This window comes from Salvelinus alpinus, chromosome 23, assembly GCF_045679555.1.
Source record: "Salvelinus alpinus chromosome 23, SLU_Salpinus.1, whole genome shotgun sequence".
NCBI lineage: Eukaryota > Metazoa > Chordata > Actinopteri > Salmoniformes > Salmonidae > Salvelinus > Salvelinus alpinus.
The window spans coordinates 12,953,424-12,977,009 of NC_092108.1; the positions used below are offsets into that span (position 1 = coordinate 12,953,424).

The 23,586-nt window shown below is 43.2% G+C and overlaps 1 protein-coding gene across 2 annotated transcripts in view; it reads left to right on the forward strand.

Annotated features, from left to right (window-relative positions):
• kcnab1b (potassium voltage-gated channel subfamily A regulatory beta subunit 1b) overlaps nucleotides 1-23,586 on the forward strand; it is a 75,371-nt gene that overhangs the window by 23,070 nt on the left and 28,715 nt on the right. For both annotated transcript variants that reach the window (XM_071361028.1, XM_071361029.1), the window contains exons 2-5: nucleotides 11,441-11,484; nucleotides 14,865-14,902; nucleotides 19,143-19,222; nucleotides 20,074-20,118. In XM_071361028.1, the coding sequence (XP_071217129.1) occupies nucleotides 11,441-11,484; nucleotides 14,865-14,902; nucleotides 19,143-19,222; nucleotides 20,074-20,118 (207 nt within the window). The remainder of the gene's footprint in view (nucleotides 1-11,440; nucleotides 11,485-14,864; nucleotides 14,903-19,142; nucleotides 19,223-20,073; nucleotides 20,119-23,586) is intronic.

The window sequence follows — 23,586 nt, forward strand, 5'->3', positions numbered from 1 at the left end:
GGATGAACAATATGTTAATTCGTTTTTATGTCCAAGGCTTCACACCTCCTTCACACCCCCAGTGGTTGTGAGTGATTCAGCCTTATGTTGTACTGGCCTAGTTGTATTGGTCTGGAGAAGGGGTGTCAAACTCCATGGAGGGCAGAGTGTCCTCTAGTTTTTGGTTTCTCCATTCAATTAAGACCTAGACAACCAGGTGAGGGGAGTTCTTTATTAATTAGTGAACTTAATTCATCAATAAAGTACAAGGGTGGAGAGAAAAACCCGCAGACACTTGGCCCTCTGTGGAATGAATTTGGCACATGTTGTCTGTGGTGAGGTTAGACAGCATGATGTTGGATTCAAACGGCCATGTCTCGCCTTGTATGGCCCTTTAGTTGGTTACTTAGCCGTTAGGACAGCAGTATTGACATTTTAAAGGAGTAATTTACAGCACTGAACTAATATCTGAGAGCAGCGGCATTAGATAGTTGTTGTTGTTTTCTCTGTTTAAGAACTTAATTAAGAACTATGTAAGGACTTGTACTGCAGTTCATTGGCTAATGATGATGTGTGTGCATGCATCCATGTGTGAAAATCAATGTCCTTGGTCTCTCTCTCTCTCTCTCTCTCTCTCTCTCTCTCTCTCTCTCTCTCTCTCTCTCTCTCTCTCTCTCTCTCTCTCTCTCTCTCTCCTTCCCTCTGTCTCTCTCTTCTCTCTCTCTCTCTCTCTCTCTCTCTCTCTCTCTCTCTCTCTCTCTCTCTCTCTCTCTCTCTCCTTCCCTCTGTCTCTCTCTTCTCTCTCTCTCTCTCTCTCTCTCTCTCTCTCTCTCTCTCTCTCTCCCTCCGTGAGGCAGTTCCAGAATGCACCGATTCATTCCGGAGTGTATGTCTGCTTGTACTTCTGTCTGTCTGGGGCTTTTCTATATCTCTATGAACAGTTGAACACATTTACATTCCGGTTACTGTCATTCGTATGCTCTTCACACATCTGACAGGCTGGTAACATTCCTGGCAGCTGTTTTAATTTTCTCACCAAATTATAATAAAAAAATAAAACTGTTCCCTTCAACAGAGCTGCTAAATGGGCATTGAAATTAAATAAGATTACAAGAATATAGACCGATAGGATTTCTTCCTGTGATAAAAAAACAACAAGACTTTTACAGAATTCTCTCTGAAACTAATCTCGGCATCCAGAACCACATCTGTCACCAGAGGATACTCTGCAGCCAACTAACGTGTGATGACAGATTGACAGGCGCCAGAGGAAAGCTATCAAGCACCTGTTCTTCTTTTTCTCTAAGAGGAATGAGAAATTCCCAGAGTATGTGCAATGCAACTCAAATGTCTAACTCTCATTTTGTTTCCCTGTTTTATAGCAGGCCAAAACTATTAGCACGGATCAGCTAGGAGCAAATTGAAAATTCTCTTGGAATAAATTATGGTTTGGAAGAGAACCACGGATCAGAAGTGTACTGTGAGGGACAGCGAGAGAGCGAGAGAGAAAAAAGGGGTGATAGAGAGAGGGATGGGAAGAGAGAGAGAGAGAAAAAGAGAGAAAGAGGAGAGAAAGGGAGGGAGAGAGAAATAGAGGGTGATATAGTAATAAACTAGCTCTGCAGTGGTGTTATAGTAATAAACTAGCTCTACAGTGGTGATATAGTAATAAACTAGCTCTGCAGTGGTGTTATAGTAATAAACTAGCTCTGCAGTGGTGTTATAGTAATAAACTAGCTCTACAGTGGTGATATAGTAATAAACTAGTTCTGCAGTGGAGATATAGTAATAAACTAGCTCTACAGTGGTATTATAGTAATAAACTAGCTCTGCAGTGGTGATATAGTAATAAACTAGCTCTGCAGTGGTGATATAGTAATAAACTAGCTCTGCAGTGGTGATATAGTAATAAACTAGCTCTGCAGTGGTGTTATAGTAATAAACTAGCTCTACAGTGGTGATATAGTAATAAACTAGCTCTACAGTGGTATTATAGTAATAAACTAGCTCTGCAGTGGAGATATAGTAATAAACTAGCTCTGCAGTGGTGATATAGTAATAAACTAGCTCTGCAGTGGTGATATAGTAATAAACTAGCTCTGCAGTGGTGTTATAGTAATAAACTAGCTCTACAGTGGTGATATAGTAATAAACTAGCTCTGCAGTGGTGATATAGTAATAAACTAGCTCTGCAGTGGTGTTATAGTAATAAAATAGCTCTACAGTGGTGATATAGTAATAAACTAGCTCTGCAGTGGTATTATAGTAATAAACTAGCTCTGCAGTGGTGATATAGTAATAAACTAGCTCTGCAGTGGTGTTATAGTAATAAACTAGCTCTGCAGTGGTGATATAGTAATAAACTAGCTCTGCAGTGGTATTATAGTAATAAACTAGCTCTGCAGTGGTGTTATAGTAATAAACTAGCTCTGCAGTGGTGTTATAGTAATAAACTAGCTCTGCAGTGGTGATATAGTAATAAACTAGCTCTGCAGTGGTGATATAGTAATAAACTAGCTCTGCAGTGGTGATATAGTAATAAACTAGCTCTGCAGTGGTGATATAGTAATAAACTAGCTCTGCAGTGGTGTTATAGTAATAAACTAGCTCTGCAGTGGTGATATAGTAAAAAACTAGCTTTGCAGTGGTATTATAGTAATAAACTAGCTCTGCAGTGGTGATATAGTAATAAACTAGCTCTGCAGTGGTATTATAGTAATAAACTAGCTCTGCAGTGGTGTTATAGTAATAAACTAGCTCTGCAGTGGTGATATAGTAATAAACTAGCTCTGCAGTGGTGTTATAGTAATAAACTAGCTCTGCAGTGGTGATATAGTAATAAACTAGCTCTGCAGTGGTATTATAGTAATAAACTAGCTCTGCAGTGGTATTATAGTAATAAACTAGCTCTGCAGTGGTGTTATAGTAATAAACTAGCTCTGCAGTGGTGTTATAGTAATAAACTAGCTCTACAGTGGTGATATAGGAATAAACTAGCTCTACAGTGGTGATATAGTAATAAACTAGTTCTGCAGTGGTGTTATAGTAATAAACTAGCTCTGCAGTGGTGATATAGTAATAAACTAGCTCTGCAGTGGTGTTATAGTAATAAACTAGCTCTACAGTGGTGATATAGTAATAAACTAGCTCTGCAGTGGTGATATAGTAATAAACTAGCTCTGCAGTGGTGATACAGTAATAAACTAGCTCTGCAGTGGTGTTATAGTAATAAACTAGTTCTGCAGTGGTGTTATAGTAATAAACTAGCTCTGCAGTGGAGATATAGTAATAAACTAGCTCTGCAGTGGTGATATAGTAATAAACTAGCTCTGCAGTGGTGTTATAGTAATAAACTAGCTCTGCAGTGGAGATATAGTAATAAACTAGCTCTACAGTGGTGATATAGTAATAAACTAGTTCTGCAGTGGAGATATAGTAATAAACTAGCTCTGCAGTGGTGATATAGTAATAAACTAGCTCTGCAGTGGGGATATAGTAATAAACTAGCTCTGCAGTGGAGATATAGTAATAAACTAGCTCTACAGTGGTGATATAGTAATAAACTAGTTCTGCAGTGGTGTTATAGTAATAAACTAGTTCTGCAGTGGTGTTATAGTAATAAACTAGTTCTGCAGTGGTGTTATAGTAATAAACTAGTTCTGCAGTGGTGTTATAGTAATAAACTAGCTCTGCAGTGGTGATATAGTAATAAACTAGCTCTACAGTGGTGATATAGTAATAAACTAGTTCTGCAGTGGAGATATAGTAATAAACTAGCTCTGCAGTGGTGATATAGTAATAAACTAGCTCTGCAGTGGTGTTATAGTAATAAACTAGCTCTGCAGTGGTGATATAGTAATAAACTAGCTCTGCAGTGGAGATATAGTAATAAACTAGCTCTACAGTGGTGATATAGTAATAAACTACCTCTGCAGTGGTATTATAGTAATAAACTAGCTCTGCAGTGGTGATATAGTAATAAACTAGCTCTGCAGTGGTGTTATAGTAATAAACTAGCTCTGCAGTGGGGATATAGTAATAAACTAGCTCTGCAGTGGTGATATAGTAATAAACTAGCTCTACAGTGGTGATATAGTAATAAACTAGCTCTGCAGTGGTGATATAGTAATAAACTAGCTCTGCAGTGGTGTTATAGTAATAAACTAGCTCTGCAGTGGTGATATAGTAATAAACTAGCTCTGCAGTGGTGATATAGTAATAAACTAGCTCTGCAGTGGTATTATAGTAATAAACTAGCTCTGCAGTGGTGTTATAGTAATAAACTAGCTCTGCAGTGGTGATATAGTAATAAACTAGCTCTGCAGTGGTGATATAGTAATAAACTAGCTCTACAGTGGTGATATAGTAATAAACTAGTTCTGCAGTGGTGTTATAGTAATAAACTAGCTCTGCAGTGGTATTATAGTAATAAACTAGCTCTGCAGTGGTGTTATAGTAATAAACTAGCTCTGCAGTGGTGATATAGTAATAAACTAGCTCTACAGTGGTGATATAGTAATAAACTAGCTCTGCAGTGGTGTTATAGTAATAAACTAGCTCTGCAGTGGTGTTATAGTAATAAACTAGCTCTACAGTGGTGATATAGTAATAAACTAGCTCTACAGTGGTGATATAGTAATAAACTAGCTCTGCAGTGGTGATATAGTAATAAACTAGCTCTGCAGTGGTGTTATAGTAATAAACTAGCTCTGCAGTGGTATTATAGTAATAAACTAGCTCTGCAGTGGTGATATAGTAATAAACTAGCTCTGCAGTGGTGATATAGTAATAAACTAGCTCTGCAGTGGTATTATAGTAATAAACTAGCTCTGCAGTGGTGATATAGTAATAAACTAGCGCTGCAGTGGTGTTATAGTAATAAACTAGCTCTGCAGTGGTGATATAGTAATAAACTAGCTCTGCAGTGGTATTATAGTAATAAACTAGCTCTGCAGTGGTGTTATAGTAATAAACTAGCTCTGCAGTGGTGTTATAGTAATAAACTAGCTCTGCAGTGGTGATATAGTAATAAACTAGCTCTGCAGTGGTGATATAGTAATAAACTAGCTCTGCAGTGGTGATATAGTAATAAACTAGCTCTGCAGTGGTGATATAGTAATAAACTAGCTCTGCAGTGGTGTTATAGTAATAAACTAGCTCTGCAGTGGTGATATAGTAAAAAACTAGCTTTGCAGTGGTATTATAGTAATAAACTAGCTCTGCAGTGGTGATATAGTAATAAACTAGCTCTGCAGTGGTATTATAGTAATAAACTAGCTCTGCAGTGGTGTTATAGTAATAAACTAGCTCTGCAGTGGTGATATAGTAATAAACTAGCTCTGCAGTGGTATTATAGTAATAAACTAGCTCTGCAGTGGTGTTATAGTAATAAACTAGCTCTGCAGTGGTGATATAGTAATAAACTAGCTCTGCAGTGGTGTTATAGTAATAAACTAGCTCTGCAGTGGTGATATAGTAATAAACTAGCTCTGCAGTGGTATTATAGTAATAAACTAGCTCTGCAGTGGTATTATAGTAATAAACTAGCTCTGCAGTGGTGTTATAGTAATAAACTAGCTCTGCAGTGGTGTTATAGTAATAAACTAGCTCTACAGTGGTGATATAGTAGAGTGTGCAAGGAAAAGAGATGGCCGCCTCGCTTCGTGTTCCTTGGAAAATATGCAGTATTTTGTTTTTTTACGTGTTATTTCTTACATCGGTACCCCGGGTAATCTTAGGTTTCATTACATACAGTCGGGAGGAACTACTGAATATACGATTAACGTCAACTCATCATCGTTCCTACCAGGAATATGACTTTCCCGAAACGGATCCAGTGTTCTGCCTTCCACCCAATACAATGGATCTGATCCCAGCCGGCGACCCTGTGCGACGCCGAAAAAGGGGAAAACGTGGCGGTCTCGTGGTCAGGCTTCGGAGACGGGCACATCGCGCTCCACTCCCTAGCATACTACTCGCCAATGTCCAGTCTCTTGACAATAAGGTTGATGAAATCCGAGCACGGGTAGCATTCCAGAGAGACATCAGGGATAGCAACGTGCTCTGCTTCACGGAAACATGGCTAACTCAAGGGACGCTAACGGAGTCGGTGCAGCCAGCTGGTTTCTTCATGCATCGCGCCGACAGAAACAAACATCTTTCCGGTAAGAAGAGGGGCGGGGGGGTATGCCTTATGATTAACGAGAAGTGGTGTGATCATCATAACAACACACAAGAACTCAAGTCGTTCTGTTCACCTGATCTAGAACTCCTCACAATCAAATGTCGACCGCATTATCTACCAAGGGAATTCTCGTCAATCATAATCACAGCCGTATACATTCCCCCCCAAGCAGACACATCGATGGCCCTGAACGAACTTTATCTGACTCTTTGTAAACTGGAAACCACACACCCTGAGGCTGCATTCATCGTAGCTGGGGATTTTAACAAGGCTAATCTAAAAACAAAACTCCCTAAATTCTATCAGCATATCGATTGTGCTACCAGGGCTGGAAAAACACTAGACCATTGTTATACTAATTTCCGCGACGCTTATAAGGCCCTCCCCCGCCCCCCTTTCGGAAAAGCTGACCACGACTCCATTTTGTTGATTCCAGCCTACAAACAGAAACTCAAACAACAAGCTCCCGCGCTCAGGTCTGTTCAACGCTGGTCCGACCAATCTGAATCCACGCTTCAAGACTGCTTCGATCACGCGGATTGGAATATGTTCCGCATCGCGTCCAACAACAATATTGACGAATATGCTGATTCGGTGAGCGAGTTCATTAGGAAGTGCATTGACGATGTCGTACCCACAGCAACGATAAAAACATTCCCAAACCAGAAACCGTGGATTGACGGCAGCATTCGCGTGAAACTGAAAGCGCGAACCACTGCTTTTAACCAGGGCAAGGTGACCGGAAGCATGACCGAATACAAACAGTGTAGCTATTCTCTCCGCAAGGCAATCAAACAGGCTAAGTCTCAGTACAGAGACAAAATCGAGTCGAAATTCAACAGCTCAGACACAAGAGGTATGTGGCAGGGTCTACAGTCAATCACGGATTACAAAAAGAAAACCAGCCCCGTCGAGGACCAGGATGTCTTGCTCCCAGACAGGCTAAACAACTTTTTTGCCCGCTTTGAGGACAATACAGTGCCACTGACACGGCCCCCTACCAAAACCTGCGGGCTCTCCTTCACTGCAGCCGAGGTGAGTAAAACATTTAAACGTGTTAACCCTCGCAAGGCTGCAGGCCCAGACGGCATTCCCAGCCGCGTCCTCAGAGCATGCGCAGACCAGCTGGCTGGTGTGTTTACGGACATATTCAATCAATCCTTATCCCAGTCTGCTGTTCCCACATGCTTCAAGAGGGCCACCATTGTTCCTGTTCCCAAGAAAGCTAAGGTAACTGAGCTAAACGACTACCGCCCCGTAGCACTCACTTCCGTCATCATGAAGTGCTTTGAGAGACTAGTCAAGGACCATATCACCTCCACCCTACCGGACACCCTAGACCCACTCCAATTTGCTTACCGACCCAATAGGTCCACAGACGACGCAATCGCAACCACACTGCACACTGCCCTAACCCATCTGGACAAGAGGAATACCCATGTGAGAATGCTGTTCATCGATTACAGCTCAGCATTTAACACCATAGTACCCTCCAAACTCGTCATCAAGCTCGAGACCCTGGGTCTCGACCCCGCCCTGTGCAACTGGGTCCTGGACTTCCTGACGGGCCGCCCCCAGGTGGTGAGGGTAGGTAACAACATCTCCACCCCGCTGATCCTCAACACTGGGGCCCCACAAGGGTGCGTTCTGAGCCCTCTCCTGTACTCCCTGTTCACCCACGACTGCGTGGCCATGCACGCCTCCAACTCAATCATCAAGTTTGCGGATGACACTACAGTGGTAGGCTTGATTACCAACAACGACGAGACGGCCTACAGGGAGGAGGTGAGGGCCCTCGGAGTGTGGTGTCAGGAAAATAACCTCATACTCAACGTCAACAAAACAAAGGAGATGATTGTGGACTTCAGGAAACAGCAGAGGGAGCACCCCCCTATCCACATCGACGGGTCAGTAGTGGAGAAGGTGGAAAGTTTTAAGTTCCTCGGTGTACACATCACGGACAAACTGAATTGGTCCACCCACACAGACAGCGTTGTGAAGAAGGCGCAGCAGCGCCTCTTCAACCTCAGGAGGCTGAAGAAATTCGGCTTGTCACCAAAAGCACTCACAAACTTCTACAGATGCACAATCGAGAGCATCCTGTCGGGCTGTATCACCGCCTGGTACGGCAACTGCTCCGCCCACAACCGTAAGGCTCTCCAGAGGGTGGTGAGGTCTGCAGAACGCATCACCAGGGGCAAACTACCTGCCCTCCAGGACACCTACACCACCCGATGTCACAGGAAGGCCATAAAGATCATCAAGGACAACAACCACCCAAGCCACTGCCTGTTCACCCCGCTATCATCCAGAAGGCGAGGTCAGTACAGGTGCATCAAAGCAGGGACCGAGAGACTGAAAAACAGCTTCTATCTCAAGGCCATCAGACTGTTAAACAGCCACCACTAACATTTAGCGGCCGCTGCCAACATACTGACTCAACTCCAGCCACTTTAAAAATGGGAATTGATGGAAATTATGTAAAAATGTACCACTAGCCACTTTAAGCAATGCCACTTAATACAATGTTTACATACCCTACATTACCCATCTCATATGTATATACTGTACTCTATATCATCTACTGCATCTTGCCATCTTTATGCAATACATGTACCACTAGCCACTTTAAACTATGCCACTTTATGTTTACATACCCTACAGTACTCATCTCATACGTATATACCGTACTCTATACCATCTACTGCATCTGCCATGCCGTTCTGTACCACCACTCATTCATATATCTTTATGTACATATTCTTTATCCCTTTACACTTGTGTGTGTGTGTAAGGTAGTAGTGTGGAATTGTTAGGTTAGATTACTGTTGGTTATTACTGCATTGTCGGAACTAGAAGCACAAGCATTTCGCTACACTCGCATTAACATCTGCTAACCATGTGTATGTGACTAATAAAATTTGATTTGATTTGATTTTATTTAGTAATAAACTAGCTCTACAGTGGTGATATAGTAATAAACTAGTTCTGCAGTGGTGTTATAGTAATAAACTAGCTCTGCAGTGGTGATATAGTAATAAACTAGCTCTGCAGTGGTGTTATAGTAATAAACTAGCTCTACAGTGGTGATATAGTAATAAACTAGCTCTGCAGTGGTGATATAGTAATAAACTAGCTCTGCAGTGGTGATACAGTAATAAACTAGCTCTGCAGTGGTGTTATAGTAATAAACTAGTTCTGCAGTGGTGTTATAGTAATAAACTAGCTCTGCAGTGGTGATATAGTAATAAACTAGCTCTGCAGTGGTGATATAGTAATAAACTAGCTCTGCAGTGGTGTTATAGTAATAAACTAGCTCTGCAGTGGAGATATAGTAATAAACTAGCTCTACAGTGGTGATATAGTAATAAACTAGTTCTGCAGTGGAGATATAGTAATAAACTAGCTCTGCAGTGGTGATATAGTAATAAACTAGCTCTGCAGTGGGGATATAGTAATAAACTAGCTCTGCAGTGGAGATATAGTAATAAACTAGCTCTACAGTGGTGATATAGTAATAAACTAGTTCTGCAGTGGTGTTATAGTAATAAACTAGTTCTGCAGTGGTGTTATAGTAATAAACTAGTTCTGCAGTGGTGTTATAGTAATAAACTAGTTCTGCAGTGGTGTTATAGTAATAAACTAGCTCTGCAGTGGTGATATAGTAATAAACTAGCTCTACAGTGGTGATATAGTAATAAACTAGTTCTGCAGTGGAGATATAGTAATAAACTAGCTCTGCAGTGGTGATATAGTAATAAACTAGCTCTGCAGTGGGGATATAGTAATAAACTAGCTCTGCAGTGGTGTTATAGTAATAAACTAGCTCTGCAGTGGTGATATAGTAATAAACTAGCTCTGCAGTGGAGATATAGTAATAAACTAGCTCTACAGTGGTGATATAGTAATAAACTACCTCTGCAGTGGTATTATAGTAATAAACTAGCTCTGCAGTGGTGATATAGTAATAAACTAGCTCTGCAGTGGTGTTATAGTAATAAACTAGCTCTGCAGTGGGGATATAGTAATAAACTAGCTCTGCAGTGGTGATATAGTAATAAACTAGCTCTACAGTGGTGATATAGTAATAAACTAGCTCTGCAGTGGTGATATAGTAATAAACTAGCTCTGCAGTGGTGTTATAGTAATAAACTAGCTCTGCAGTGGTGATATAGTAATAAACTAGCTCTGCAGTGGTGATATAGTAATAAACTAGCTCTGCAGTGGAGATATAGTAATAAACTAGCTCTACAGTGGTGATATAGTAATAAACTACCTCTGAAGTGGTATTATAGTAATAAACTAGCTCTGCAGTGGTGTTATAGTAATAAACTAGCTCTGCAGTGGTATTATAGTAATAAACTAGCTCTGCAGTGGAGATATAGTAATAAACTAGCTCTACAGTGGTGATATAGTAATAAACTAGCTCTGCAGTGGTGTTATAGTAATAAACTAGTTCTGCAGTGGTGTTATAGTAATAAACTAGCTAAGCAGTGGGGATTGTGGCAGATGCTGCAGATAGTGTCGCGTTTTGTTTCTTAGGCAGACAAAAGCAATAGAATGTTCTAGGGTATAATTGTCTGCTATTTCTGTGTGTGTGTGTGTGTGTGTGTGTGTGTGTGTGTGTGTGTGTGTGTGTGTGTGTGTGTGTGTGTGTGTGTGTGTGTGTGTGTGTGTGTGTGTGTGTGTGTGTGTGTGTGTGTGTGTGTCTACAACACTCTGATTGTGAGAACGAATGAGACAACTGAAGAAGAGATTGATGCCTTACTGAACTAGAAAGAGAGAAAAACGTTTCGTACAGAATCTCTGATTTCAAACCCCACAGAGGTATAAAAAGTAATACAACTTTGTCCTTTATGTTACGAGTCAAATCAGCCCTTGCAGTCCTCAGGGGGATTTTAAAAACCTTCAGAAACAATTAAATGCTCCAGGACCAGTGAAATACCATTGTGAGAGTGTAGCGTGTGATAGATGGACTAAATCAACTCTTTTCTCCCAGTAATCTCTCGATTCTGATTTATGATTGGACCAGAGACAGATGTGTGTTCCAATGATTCTGTCCACTGATCAACTATGAGGAAGACAATGAGAGGCGGAAGGCCCTCCTCTCTATCATTATCATAGATTTTCTTTGTTCCCTTTCCACATTTCGGCTCCTTGCGGAGACACAGCTGTCAGTACGTTTTGAGTGTTTACATCCCCTCTAATACCATGCCATTGTTAGTGTGTGTGTGTGTTCTTCCACTCAATAACAATATGTGGATGTGTTCTCCACAGGAACCTGGGAAAATCAGGCTTGCGTGTATCCTGTTTGGGCCTCGGTGAGTACGTTTGATGTGTATCCTGTTTGGGCCTCGGTGAGTACGTTTGATGTGTATCCTGTTTGGGCCTCGGTGAGTACGTTTGATGTGTATCCTGTTTGGGCCTCGGTGAGTATGTTTGATGTGTATCCTGTTTGGGGCTCGGTGAGTATGTTTGATGTGTATCCTGTTTGGGCCTCGGTGAGTATGTTTGATGTGTATCCTGTTTGGGCCTCGGTGAGTATGTTTGATGTGTATCCTGTTTGGGCCTCGGTGAGTATGTTTGATGTGTATCCTGTTTGGGGCTCGGTGAGTATGTTTGATGTGTATCCTGTTTGGGCCTCGGTGAGTATGTTTGATGTGTATCCTGTTTGGGCCTCGGTGAGTATGTTTGATGTGTATCCTGTTTGGGCCTCGTGAGTACGTTTGATGTGTATCCTGTTTGGGCTTCGGTGAGTACGTTTGATTAGCATCCATGTGTAATCTGTGTTCAGCTCAACTCTCTCCAGGTGCTATACTATCCAACAGGTGGGTTTGTGTGTGTGTGTGTGTGTGTGTGTGTGTGTGTGTGTGTGTGTGTGTGTGTGTGTGTGTGTGTGTGTGTGTGTGTGTGTGTGTGTGTGTGTGTGTGTGTGTGTGTGTGTGTGTGTGTGTGTGTGTGTGTGTGTGTGTGTGTGTGTGTGTGTGTGTGTGTGTGTGCAAGAAGCTCTCAGTCTCAAGTCAGAATTAGACGTTAATCCGTTGTAAGGACCGGCGCCGAAGATGAGAGGCAGGTACGGGGAGTTGAACATTTAATGAGGAACATCCAAGTAACAGGACAGGAACAGTATCAACACACGGGTAAACAAGGACATATGACAATCGAGGCAGAAGCAGGGAACAGAGCGGGGGAACAGACAGATATAGGGGAGGTAATGACAGAGATGATTGAGTCCAGGTGCGTCCAATAATCGTTGATGCGCGTGACGGGGGAAAGGCAGGTGTGCGTAAATGATGGCAGGAGTCCGCAATGCTGGGAGCCTGGCGCCCTCGAGCGCCGGCGGGGAAGAGACGGAGCAGGCGTGACATCCATGTTTGACAAACGCCAAAGCTGCTCTAAACCTAAAATGTCGAAGTGTTTAAGGTTAACTTTAGGCATTAACTCCAAATGTTTAAGGTTAGGATTAAGTTGAACATGCAACCTTTGGTACCAGAGGCAGATTCTTACGCCCATCCGCCATCCCCGTCCATAATACCCAGCAAAACCCAAACCCCTAGTGGCCTATTTCCATGTCATCTCCTCATCTCCTCAGACCTGAATGGGCATCAAATACTGACTTGTATCACGGGTGACATGGCTGCAAGTGTGTGTGTGTGTGTGTGTGTGTGTGTGTGTGTGTGTGTGTGTGTGTGTGTGTGTGTGTGTGTGTGTGTGTGTGTGTGTGTGTGTGTGTGTGTGTGTGTGTGTGTGTGTGTGTGTGTGTGTGTGTGTGTGTGTGTGTGTGTGTGTGTGTGTGTGTGTGTGTGTGTGTGATAGAGACACAGAGAGATGAAGTTCTGCATCTTATACCTCTTCTATAGGCTCAGTCTTGAGGGACAGGGCCGCTGTTTACAGTGTGCTAATCCTGCTTTCAGAAAACAAGCTGCTCAATTATCACACATATCCAATTCACACAAACACACACACACACACACCGGGGGGGTAACCGGTCTAATTCTCTTTGATAGGATTGATTTAATTAATCTGCCTCATAAATATATTAACAATTATACCATGGGGAGATCATTATAATCACTCTCTTTGTGTTTATCTCTGTCGCACACACACACACACACACACACACACACACACACACACACACACACACACACACACACACACACACACACACACACATACACACACACACACACACTGCGTCAAGTCCAATGACCCAGTTGAAACACCGGGGGTGTAATTGACCAAGTTGAAACACCGGGGGTGTAATTGACCCAGTTGAAACACTGGGGTGTAATTGACCAAGTTGAAACCCCGGAGGTGTAATTGACCCAGTTGAAACCCCGGGGGTGTAATTGACCCAGTTGAAACCCCGGGGGTGTAATTGACCAAGTTGAAACCCCGGGGGTGTAATTGACCCAGTTGAAACACTGGGGTGTAATTGACCAAGTTGAAACACTGGGGGTGTAATTGACCAAGTTGAAACACCGGGGGTGTAATTGACCAAGTTGAAACACAGGGGGTGTAATTGACCAAGTTGAAACACTGGGGGTGTAATTGACCAAGTTGAAACCCCGGGGGTGTAATTGACCAAGTTGAAACACAGGGGGTGTAATTGACCAAGTTGAAACACTGGGGGTGTAATTGACCAAGTTGAAACCCCGGGGGTGTAATTGACCAAGTTGAAACACCGGGGGTGTAATTGACCAAGTTGAAACACTGGGGTGTAATTGACCAAGTTGAAACCCCGGGGGTGTAATTGACCAAGTTGAAACACAGGGGGTGTAATTGACCAAGTTGAAACACTGGGGGTGTAATTGACCAAGTTGAAACCCCGGGGGTGTAATTGACCAAGTTGAAACACCGGGGGTGTAATTGACCAAGTTGAAACGCTGAGGGTGTAATTGAGGGTAAAGGGAGAAGTCAACAAACAGTAAATACACTATATTAATAACTGAAGGGGTGCTGGGGACACGGGAGAGAGACAACTCTGTTTGTTTCCATCATTATTTCAGGGTGATGCTAGGCGATTGTGACAAGGACAGAGGAAATGTAGCTTTACACTGCAAAGACCAGGAGCAAAGTTGGCATCATAACACACACACACATGAATGGAAAGACACACGGAAGCGCACATACACACAGAGACGAACATACCCACACACACACACACACACACACACACACACACACACACACACACACACACACACACACACACACACACACACACACACACACACACACACACACACACACACACACACACACACACACACACACACACACACACACACACACACACACACACAAAGACAGAGAGCTCCACCCAAGGCTGGTTTAGCAGTGGTGAATCATGGGTAAGTGGAGTCTGAAAGCCATCTAAATCATGAGACAGAGGGTTGTGACTGGGCCATTAGCCTCGGCATAAAACCCCAAAACTAAACAGTACAACATGATGAGTACTGAACCTGGTGTCCAGCCACACCTCCTACTGTGCCCTCTCACCTCTGACCTTTCACATGTTTTGTTAGATGTAGGATTTGCGAGCGTAAGTCATGGAATGTTTAATTTTGAAAAGTTAGCAACCATTTACTAGCGGTTAACTTTTCTTTTACTTTTGATATATAGGGGTTTAGAATGACATTTACAGTGTTCCGCAGCATAAGATATGAATGCTGATACATGTCCCTCTTTCTCCCAGGTACTTGGGTAACGTTTGGAGGTCAGATTTCAGATGAGGTAAGTTAAGATTCAATATATAACTAATAACTATGATTGATAAGGGAACTGAACCCACGAGCTCAGAGCTGCCAGCACCACGCTCCAACCAACGAAGATATCTGGACCCCTGGTTGGTGTGGTTGATTCAGGCTAAGTGGTCCTGCCAGCTGATCCAGGCTAAGTGGTCCTACCAGCTGATCCAGTCTAAGTGGTCCTACCAGCTGATCCAGGCTAAGTGGTCCTACCAGCTAATCCAGGCTAAGTGGTCCTACCAGCTGATCCAGGCTAAGTGGTCCTACCAGCTGATCCAGTCTAAGTGGTCCTACCAGCTAATCCAGGCTAAGTGGTCCTACCAGCTAATCCAGGCTAAGTGGTCCTACCAGCTGATCCAGGCTAAGTGGTCCTACCAGCTAATCCAGGCTAAGTGGTCCTACCAGCTGATCCAGGCTAAGTGGTCCTACCAGCTGATCCAGGCTAAGTGGTACTACCAGCTAATCCAGGCTAAGTGGTCCTACCAGCTGATCCAGGCTAAGTGGTCCTACCAGCTGATCCAGGCTAAGTGGTCCTACCAGCTAATCCAGGCTAAGTGGTCCTACCAGCTGATCCAGGCTAAGTGGTCCTACCAGCTGATCCAGGCTAAGTGGTCCTACCAGCTAATCCAGGCTAAGTGGTCCTACCAGCTTAGGTCTCCTTCCCTGTTAGTTCCTGTCTCGTCACTCCCTCTCCGTGCTGCCTCTCAGAGACATGGGCCAAAACCCGTGAGGTTTTCTGGCTCACACATAGATAGGGAACCCATAATCTCATTTATAGACAGGGAACCCACAACCTCATTCATAGACAGGGAACCCACAACCTCATTCATAGACAGGGAACCCACAACCTCATTCATAGACAGGGAACCCACAACCTCATTCATAGACAGGGAACCCACAACCTCATTCATAGACAGGGAAACCACAACCTCACACATAGACAGGGAACCCACAACCTCATTCATAGACAGGGAACCCACAACCTCATTCATAGACAGGGAACCCACAACCTCACACATAGGGAACCCACAACCTCACACATAGGGAACCCACAACCTCACACATAGACAGGGAACCCACAACCTCACACATAGGGAACCCACAACCTCACACATAGACAGGGAACCCACAACCTCACACATAGGGAACCCACAACCTCACACATAGACAGGGAACCCACAACCTCATTCATAGACAGGGAACCCACAACCTCATTCATAGACAGGGAACCCACAACCTCATTCATAGACAGGGAACCCACAACCTCACACATAGGGAACCCACAACCTCACACATAGGGAACCCACAACCTCACACATAGACAGGGAACCCACAACCTCACACATAGGGAACCCACAACCTCACACATAGACAGGGAACCCACAACCTCACACATAGGGAACCCACAACCTCACACATAGACAGGGAACCCACAACCTCATTCATAGACAGGGAACCCACAACCTCATTCATAGACAGGGAACCCATAACCTCACACATAGACAGGGAACCCACAACCTCATTCATAGACAGGGAACCCACAACCTCATTTATAGACAGGGAACCCATAACCTCATTCATAGACAGGGAACCCACAACCTCACACATAGACAGGGAACCCACAACCTCATTCATAGACAGGGAACCCACAACCTCATTTATAGACAGGGAACCCATAACCTCACACATACACAGGGAACCCACAACCTCATTCATAGACAGGGGCATGAAGAGAGGACACACACAGTTGAACACACACACACGTGCATGTGCATGCCATGCGCAGGCACACACACACACAATGATGCAGTGAGAGCATTGAACTCTGACACCTCTCTTCTGGAGATGCTGAAACGGGTAGACTTGTTAAAGTGACCTGCCGGTACAACAACTGGAATGATGGTTGACACAGTGTTAGGGGATAACAAGTAACAAGTATTATGGTGTTGTTATTGTCTGGCTGTTTGTGTATTTATCATTATTATATACAGTGGGGAGAACAAGTATTTGATACACTGACAATTTTGCAGGTTTTCCTACTTACAAAGCATGTAGAGGTCTGTAATTTTTATCATAGGTACACTTCAACTGTGAGAGACGGAATCTAAAACAAAAATCCAGAAAATCACATTGTATGATTTTTAAGTAATTAATTTGCATTTTATTGCATGACATAAGTATTTGATACATCAGAAAAGCAGAACTGAATATTTGGTACAGAAACCTTAGTTTGCAATTACAGAGATCATACGTTTCCTGTAGTTCTTGACCAGGTTTGCACACACTGCAGCAGGGATTTTGGCCCACTCCTCCATACAGACCTTCTCCAGATCCTTCAGGTTTCGGGGCTGTCGCTGGGCAATACGGACTTTCGGCTCCCTCCAAAGATTTTCTATTGGGTTCAGGTCTGGAGACTGGCTAGGCCACTCCAGGACCTTGAGATGCTTCTTACGGAGCCACTCCTTAGTTGCCCTGGCTGTGTGTTTCGGGTCGTTGTCATGCTGGAAGACCCAGCCACGACCCATCTTCAATGCTCTTACTGAGGGAAGGAGGTTGCTGGTCAAGATCTCGCGATACATGGCCCCATCCATCCTCCCCTCAATACGGTGCAGTCGTCCTGTCCCCTTTGCAGAAAAGCATCCCCGAAGAATGATGTTTCCACCTCCATGCTTCACGGTTGGGATGGTGTTCTTGGGGTTGTACTCATCCTTCTATTCCTCCAAACACGGCGAGTGGAGTTTAGAGCAAAAAGCTCTATTTTTGTCTCATCAGACCACATGACCTTCTCCCATTCCTCCTCTGGATCATCCAGATGGTCATTGGCAAACTTCAGACGGGCCTGGACATGCGCTGGCTTGAGCAGGGGGACCTTGCGTGCGCTGCAGGATTTTAATCCATGACGGCGTAGTGTGTTACTAATGGTTTTCTTTGAGACTGTGGTCCCAGCTCTCTTCAGGTCATTGACCAGGTCCTGCCGTGTAGTTCTGGGCTGATCCCTCACATTCCTCATGATCATTGATGCCCCACGAGGTGAGATCTTGCATGGAGCCCCAGACCGAGGGTGATTGACCGTCATCTTGAACTTCTTCCATTTTCTAATAATTGTGCCAACAGTTGTTGCCTTCTCACCAAGCTGCTTGGCTATTGTCCTGTAGCCCATCCCAGCCTTGTACAGGTCTACAATTTATCCCTGATGTCCTTACACAGCTCTCTGGTCTTGGCCATTGTGGAGAGGTTGGAGTCTGTTTGATTGAGTGTGTGGACAGGTGTCTTTTATACAGGTAACGAGTTCAAACAGTTGCAGTTAATACAGGTAATGAGTGGAGAACAGGAGGGCTTCTTAAAGAAAAACTAACAGGTCTGTGAGAGCCGGAATTCTTACTGGTTGGTAGGTGATCAAATACTTATGTCATGCAATAAAATGCAAATTAATTACTTAAAAATCATACAATGTGATTTTCTGGATTTTTGTTTTAGATTCCGTCTCTCACAGTTGAAGTGTACCTATGATAAAAATGACAGACCTCTACATGCTTTGTAAGTAGGAAAACCTGCAAAATCGGCAGTGTATCAAATACTTGTTCTCCCCACTGTATATATATATATATATAGTAAAATTATTATTATATATTATTATATACATTATTATATTTATTTTACTTTACAGTATACTAACAGGGGGATCCCATAGACTAGACAACAAAACATTCAGGAACAAATACATTGAATTAGTACAAAATGAGACTCTTAAGATTGGTGACACAGAAACATTGGTCTGTTAGAGCTGTACCATGACGAACAGGAGACAAGTACTGGAGCTTCAATAGCCTGAGTTACTCCAATGTTTGGAATTGTCCTCGGTCTGCTACCACTGGGTATGTTCAGCAGGAACTCAACAGGAGATACCATTTTGAAAACAAGAGGTTGTACTTGCTGGATTTTAATATCTCATTCCAGAGTGTTTGTCTCAAAATATATGCTATTAAGCAAATGCTTTTATCCGAAGCGACTTACAATCATGCGTGCACACATCTGGTCCTGGAATCAAACCCACTATCCAGGCGTTTCAAGCCCTCGCTCTACCGGCCGAGCTCCAGAGGACTGCTCAACAGAATGTTTACCTCCAAAATGTTTTCCTCTTCTTTTATTCCTACTAAATGAACACTGCCCAGCTGCCAGCTCCCTGTTGTCCACTGAGCTGATGAATCCTGTTTTGTGTTTCTCAGGTGGCTGAGCAGCTGATGACCATAGCATATGAGAATGGGGTCAATCTCTTCGACACAGCCGAAGTTTATGCCGGTGGGAAGTGAGTGTGATCTGAATACCTATTACCTGCCTACCTGAACCCACAGAGCAGAGATGGCTGCCTAAATCTGGTCCTGGAGGGCTGACACACACACACAGTGCAGGTTTTTGTTCCAGTCTACCACTAACACCCACAAAATGTAGGTGTCAGCCAAGACCACAAACAGTAGTTAGGTTCAAATGAAGATTCTACATCTGTACAGTATCTTGAATCAAATTAAGATCCTACATCTGTACAGTATCTTGAATCAAATTAAGATCCTACATCTGTACAGTATCTTGAATCAAATGAAGATCCTACATCTGTACAGTATCTTGAATCAACCATATGGAATGGGATTAGTTCTAAAGCACGTAGGTCCACAGCGTGGGTGCATGCTGATTGTGCATTCAGCGTGGTTGCCTTGCCAACACAACGAGAGGCAAAAACAAGCTGGCAACCCACGCCAGTACATTTGCGCTTCCATGCACACATGACAGTACGTAGTACAGGATATATATACAGTATATATGTAGAGCAGTTTATTTTATACAGTATGAAACACGTGCCGTCTCCCTGAATGACTTTTAACACAGTAAACTGTGACTTTTGGTTTCTACCTATTTGGACTGATTTCCACAATAGTGGATTGGATTTAGCGCCTCAGAACCTTTAGCGCCTCAGAACTGTGAGGGAATCTCAGCTCATCACCTACCAGTGTGGAGCAACCACCTACAACAGTATAGACCTCTGGGTGACTCTACAATACAATTAATCAGAGCTATATGGTGCAGATCTATGGCACACACACACACACACACACACACACACACGCACACACACACACAATTAATCTCCCTGCTTTATTACAGAGCTGAGATAATCCTGGGGAACATCATCAAGAAAAAGTGCTGGAGGTAATGTATCATCTTTAAACTGTGTGTGTGTGTGTGTGTGTGTGTGTGTGTGTGTGTGTGTGTGTGTGTGTGTGTGTGCGTGCGTGCGTGTGTGTGTGTGCGTGCGTGCGTGCGTGCGTGCGTGCGTGCGTGTGTGTGTGTGCGTGCGTGCGCGCGTCCCCACAAGGATAGTAAAACAAGGACAATTCTCCAGAGTTGTGGACTGGAGTCACATGACCTGGACTCGAGTCTGACTCGGGTCACAAATTGAATGACTTCAGACTCGACTTGATAGAAAATAAAAGTACTTGAGACTTGACTTGGAGTCTCAAGAATCGGGACTCAACTTTAACTTGAGACTGATGACTTGAAATGATCTGGCCAGGTTTTGTCATGTTTTGTCACTCACTTTGTGGCACAGTCTCCGTGGATTACTCTACACTCAGCTAGACACAGTAGCCGCAGCATCGCCGTTACAACAACAACAAAACAACAAAACAGATTGACTCGTGAAACGCACACCCGGCACTAAAACTGTCAAACTACATAGGCCGGTGAACTAGTGAACAGATTGACTAGTGAAACGCACACCCGGCACTAAAACTGTCAAACTACATAGGTCGGTGAACTAGTGAACAGATTGACTAGTGAAACGCACACCCGGCACTCAAACTGTCAAACTACATAGGTCGGTGAGCTGGTGAACAGATTGATGATTTGCTGTAGTGTACAGCTATAGGATCGGGTGCAGCACAAACGTCAAATTGTAGGACGAGAGAATTGACATAATATATTAATATGCAGCTCCAATTTTTTTTTAAATGTATTTATTTATTTCACCTTTATTTAACCAGGTAGGCAAGTTGAGAACACGTTCTCATTTACAATTGCGACCTGGCCAAGATAAAGCAAAGCAGTTCGACACATACAACAACACAGAGTTACACATGGAGTAAAACAAACATACAGTCAATAATACAGTAGAAAAATAAGTCTATATACAATGTGAGCAAGTGAGGTGAGATTAGGGAGGTAAAGGCAAAAAAAGTCCATGGTGGCGAAGTAAATACAATATAGCAAGTAAAACACTGGAATGGTAGATTTGCAGTGGAAGAATGTGCAAAGTAGAGATAGAAATAATGTGGTGCAAAGGAGCAAAATAAATAAATAAATAAATACAGTAGGAAAAGAGGTAGTTGTTTGGGCTAAATTATAGGTGGGCTATGTACAGGTGCAGTAATCTATGAGCTGCTCTGACAGCTGGTGCTTAAAGCTAGTGAGGGAGATAAGTGTTTCCAGTTTCAGAGATTTTTGTAGTTCGTTCCAGTCATTGGCAGCTGAGAACTGGAAGGAGAGGCGGCCAAAGGAAGAATTGGTTTTGGGGGTGACCAGAGAGATATACCTGCTGGAGCGCGTGCTACAAGTGGGTGCTGCTATGGTGACCAGCGAGCTGAGATAAGGGGGGACTTTACCTAGCAGGGTCTTGTAGATGACCTGGAGCCAGTGGGTTTGGCGACGAGTATGAAGCGAGGGCTAGCCAACGAGAGTGTACAGGTCGCAGTGGTGGGTAGTATATGGGGCTTTGGTGACAAAACGGATGGCGATGTTTGATGATCAACAATGATAACTGTTTAATTTGCAAGCTCACCAGCATTGGGGCAACACTTACTAGAATAGGCTTACTGGTCTTTTGGTGTGTAACAATTGCTTGAAATTGATCATTTAGTTATGAAGCTTGCATTTGGATTTTGTTCAAATTAATTATTACTGTGGCAAAGACGCACTATAGGCCAGGGGCTTCTATTGTGCTCTCCAAACTCCTTCCAGTGGAGTGCTTTTTGTCTCTCTTTTTGAAATATTTGCTGTTGCTTTCACACATTTAAATACATAGGCTTTTGTGGTAAATCTATATTCCTGTCACACAGCCAGGAGTGGTGGGTAGGGAGTCAAGCGCAGAGAGCAGAGGATAATGGGGGAAACTGAACTTTATTGCGGTATACACAATTAACGCCAAAAACAACAGGCGAGAACAAAAGTGTCCAACCCAAAACTGGGCACAAACAGACAGGGAACACACAAACAGACAGGGAACACACAAACAGACAGGGAACACACAAACAGACAGGGAACACAACACGCAACCAACCTCGACTAACAGAAAACAAGACCGCACAAAAGCAGGCGGGCCTAACCGGCTTAAATAGTCCTGAACCAAAACTCAAACAAGAAACAGGTGCAACCAATAAGACATAACAAACAGAAAAGGAAAAGGGGGTCGATGGCAGCTAGTAGACCGGCCCGAACAGGCAGGGGAGCCACCCTGGGTGGAAGTCGTGACAATTCCATCTAATACTACAATAATTGCTAGCGTTTCATCAGTCCATCCCCGTACCGTTTATTGCAACACGTGGACAGTTTCATGTTTGATAGTTCTACGATACATTTTAATTGACCCAACTATTTCTTACCCTGCTCTGAGTGGGCGCAATGTTTATAGTGCACATGAACGTTGACAAGACCCATGAGGTAAAAGTTCTGCTTATTTAAATCAATGTATGGTTCCCTTCGTTCCTATTTCCTGGTTATGTCGGAGGTAGAAATATTCGACGTGGCCTGCGCGTCACGCTTTGGAGTCAGAACATTGAATAAGAGAAAATGATTGGTCCATGTATGCAGGGTGATGGAATATCATTAATAATCATTAAGTCTTAAGACGAATGTAACAATGGATGTGGAAATTGCCTTTTATATTGTAACAACCAATGAACTGGTTCATTTGCTAATTGGGTAATTGTATGGTTCTGCGTACCAAGTGCTTATATTATGCAGGCCTACCTGTTGGAGCTCCTGTTAGACAGATTCCATTAGGTTTCTCAAGGGGAGGCTGTACAGTCTTGCCCTCTACCTGTGTCCGTTCAGGTAGGACGGGTTAAGCCTGATACAGAGGTTATTGCCTGTGTATATTTGGTAAATCTACTTGTATATTTTGTATTATATGGCACTTTCACCATTGGATCACCAAGACATGTAAATACATCTACACTGAGCACGTCAACCTGCCTTCTGCTGATTTCATGCCCTTATGAGTTCCCTCTTTTACAATTACACTGGCTGATCAAAATGTGTTGTAGACAAAATAATGTAAAGGACTGGCTGGTAGCCTTAATAAATAAACAAAGATTTGTTGTTGAACAAGTCCTTCCATGTATAGATCATTTTTTTACCACACTTGAGACTTGACTTGAAAACTTGTGACTCGACTTGGACTTGACTCGATTCTTGACCTGTTCTACTTTGGAACTCGACTTGAGACTCGGACTTTGTGACTTGAGACTTGCTTGTGACTTGAATAATAGTGACTTGATCCCACCTCTGAAATTCTCCCTCGTTGGGACATTTCCCACATCCCCATGAGGACAAAGGCTTTTTTAAGTTTTGGGGTTAGGTTTAGGGTTACGATTAGAATTAAGGTAAGCATAAGGGGTTAAT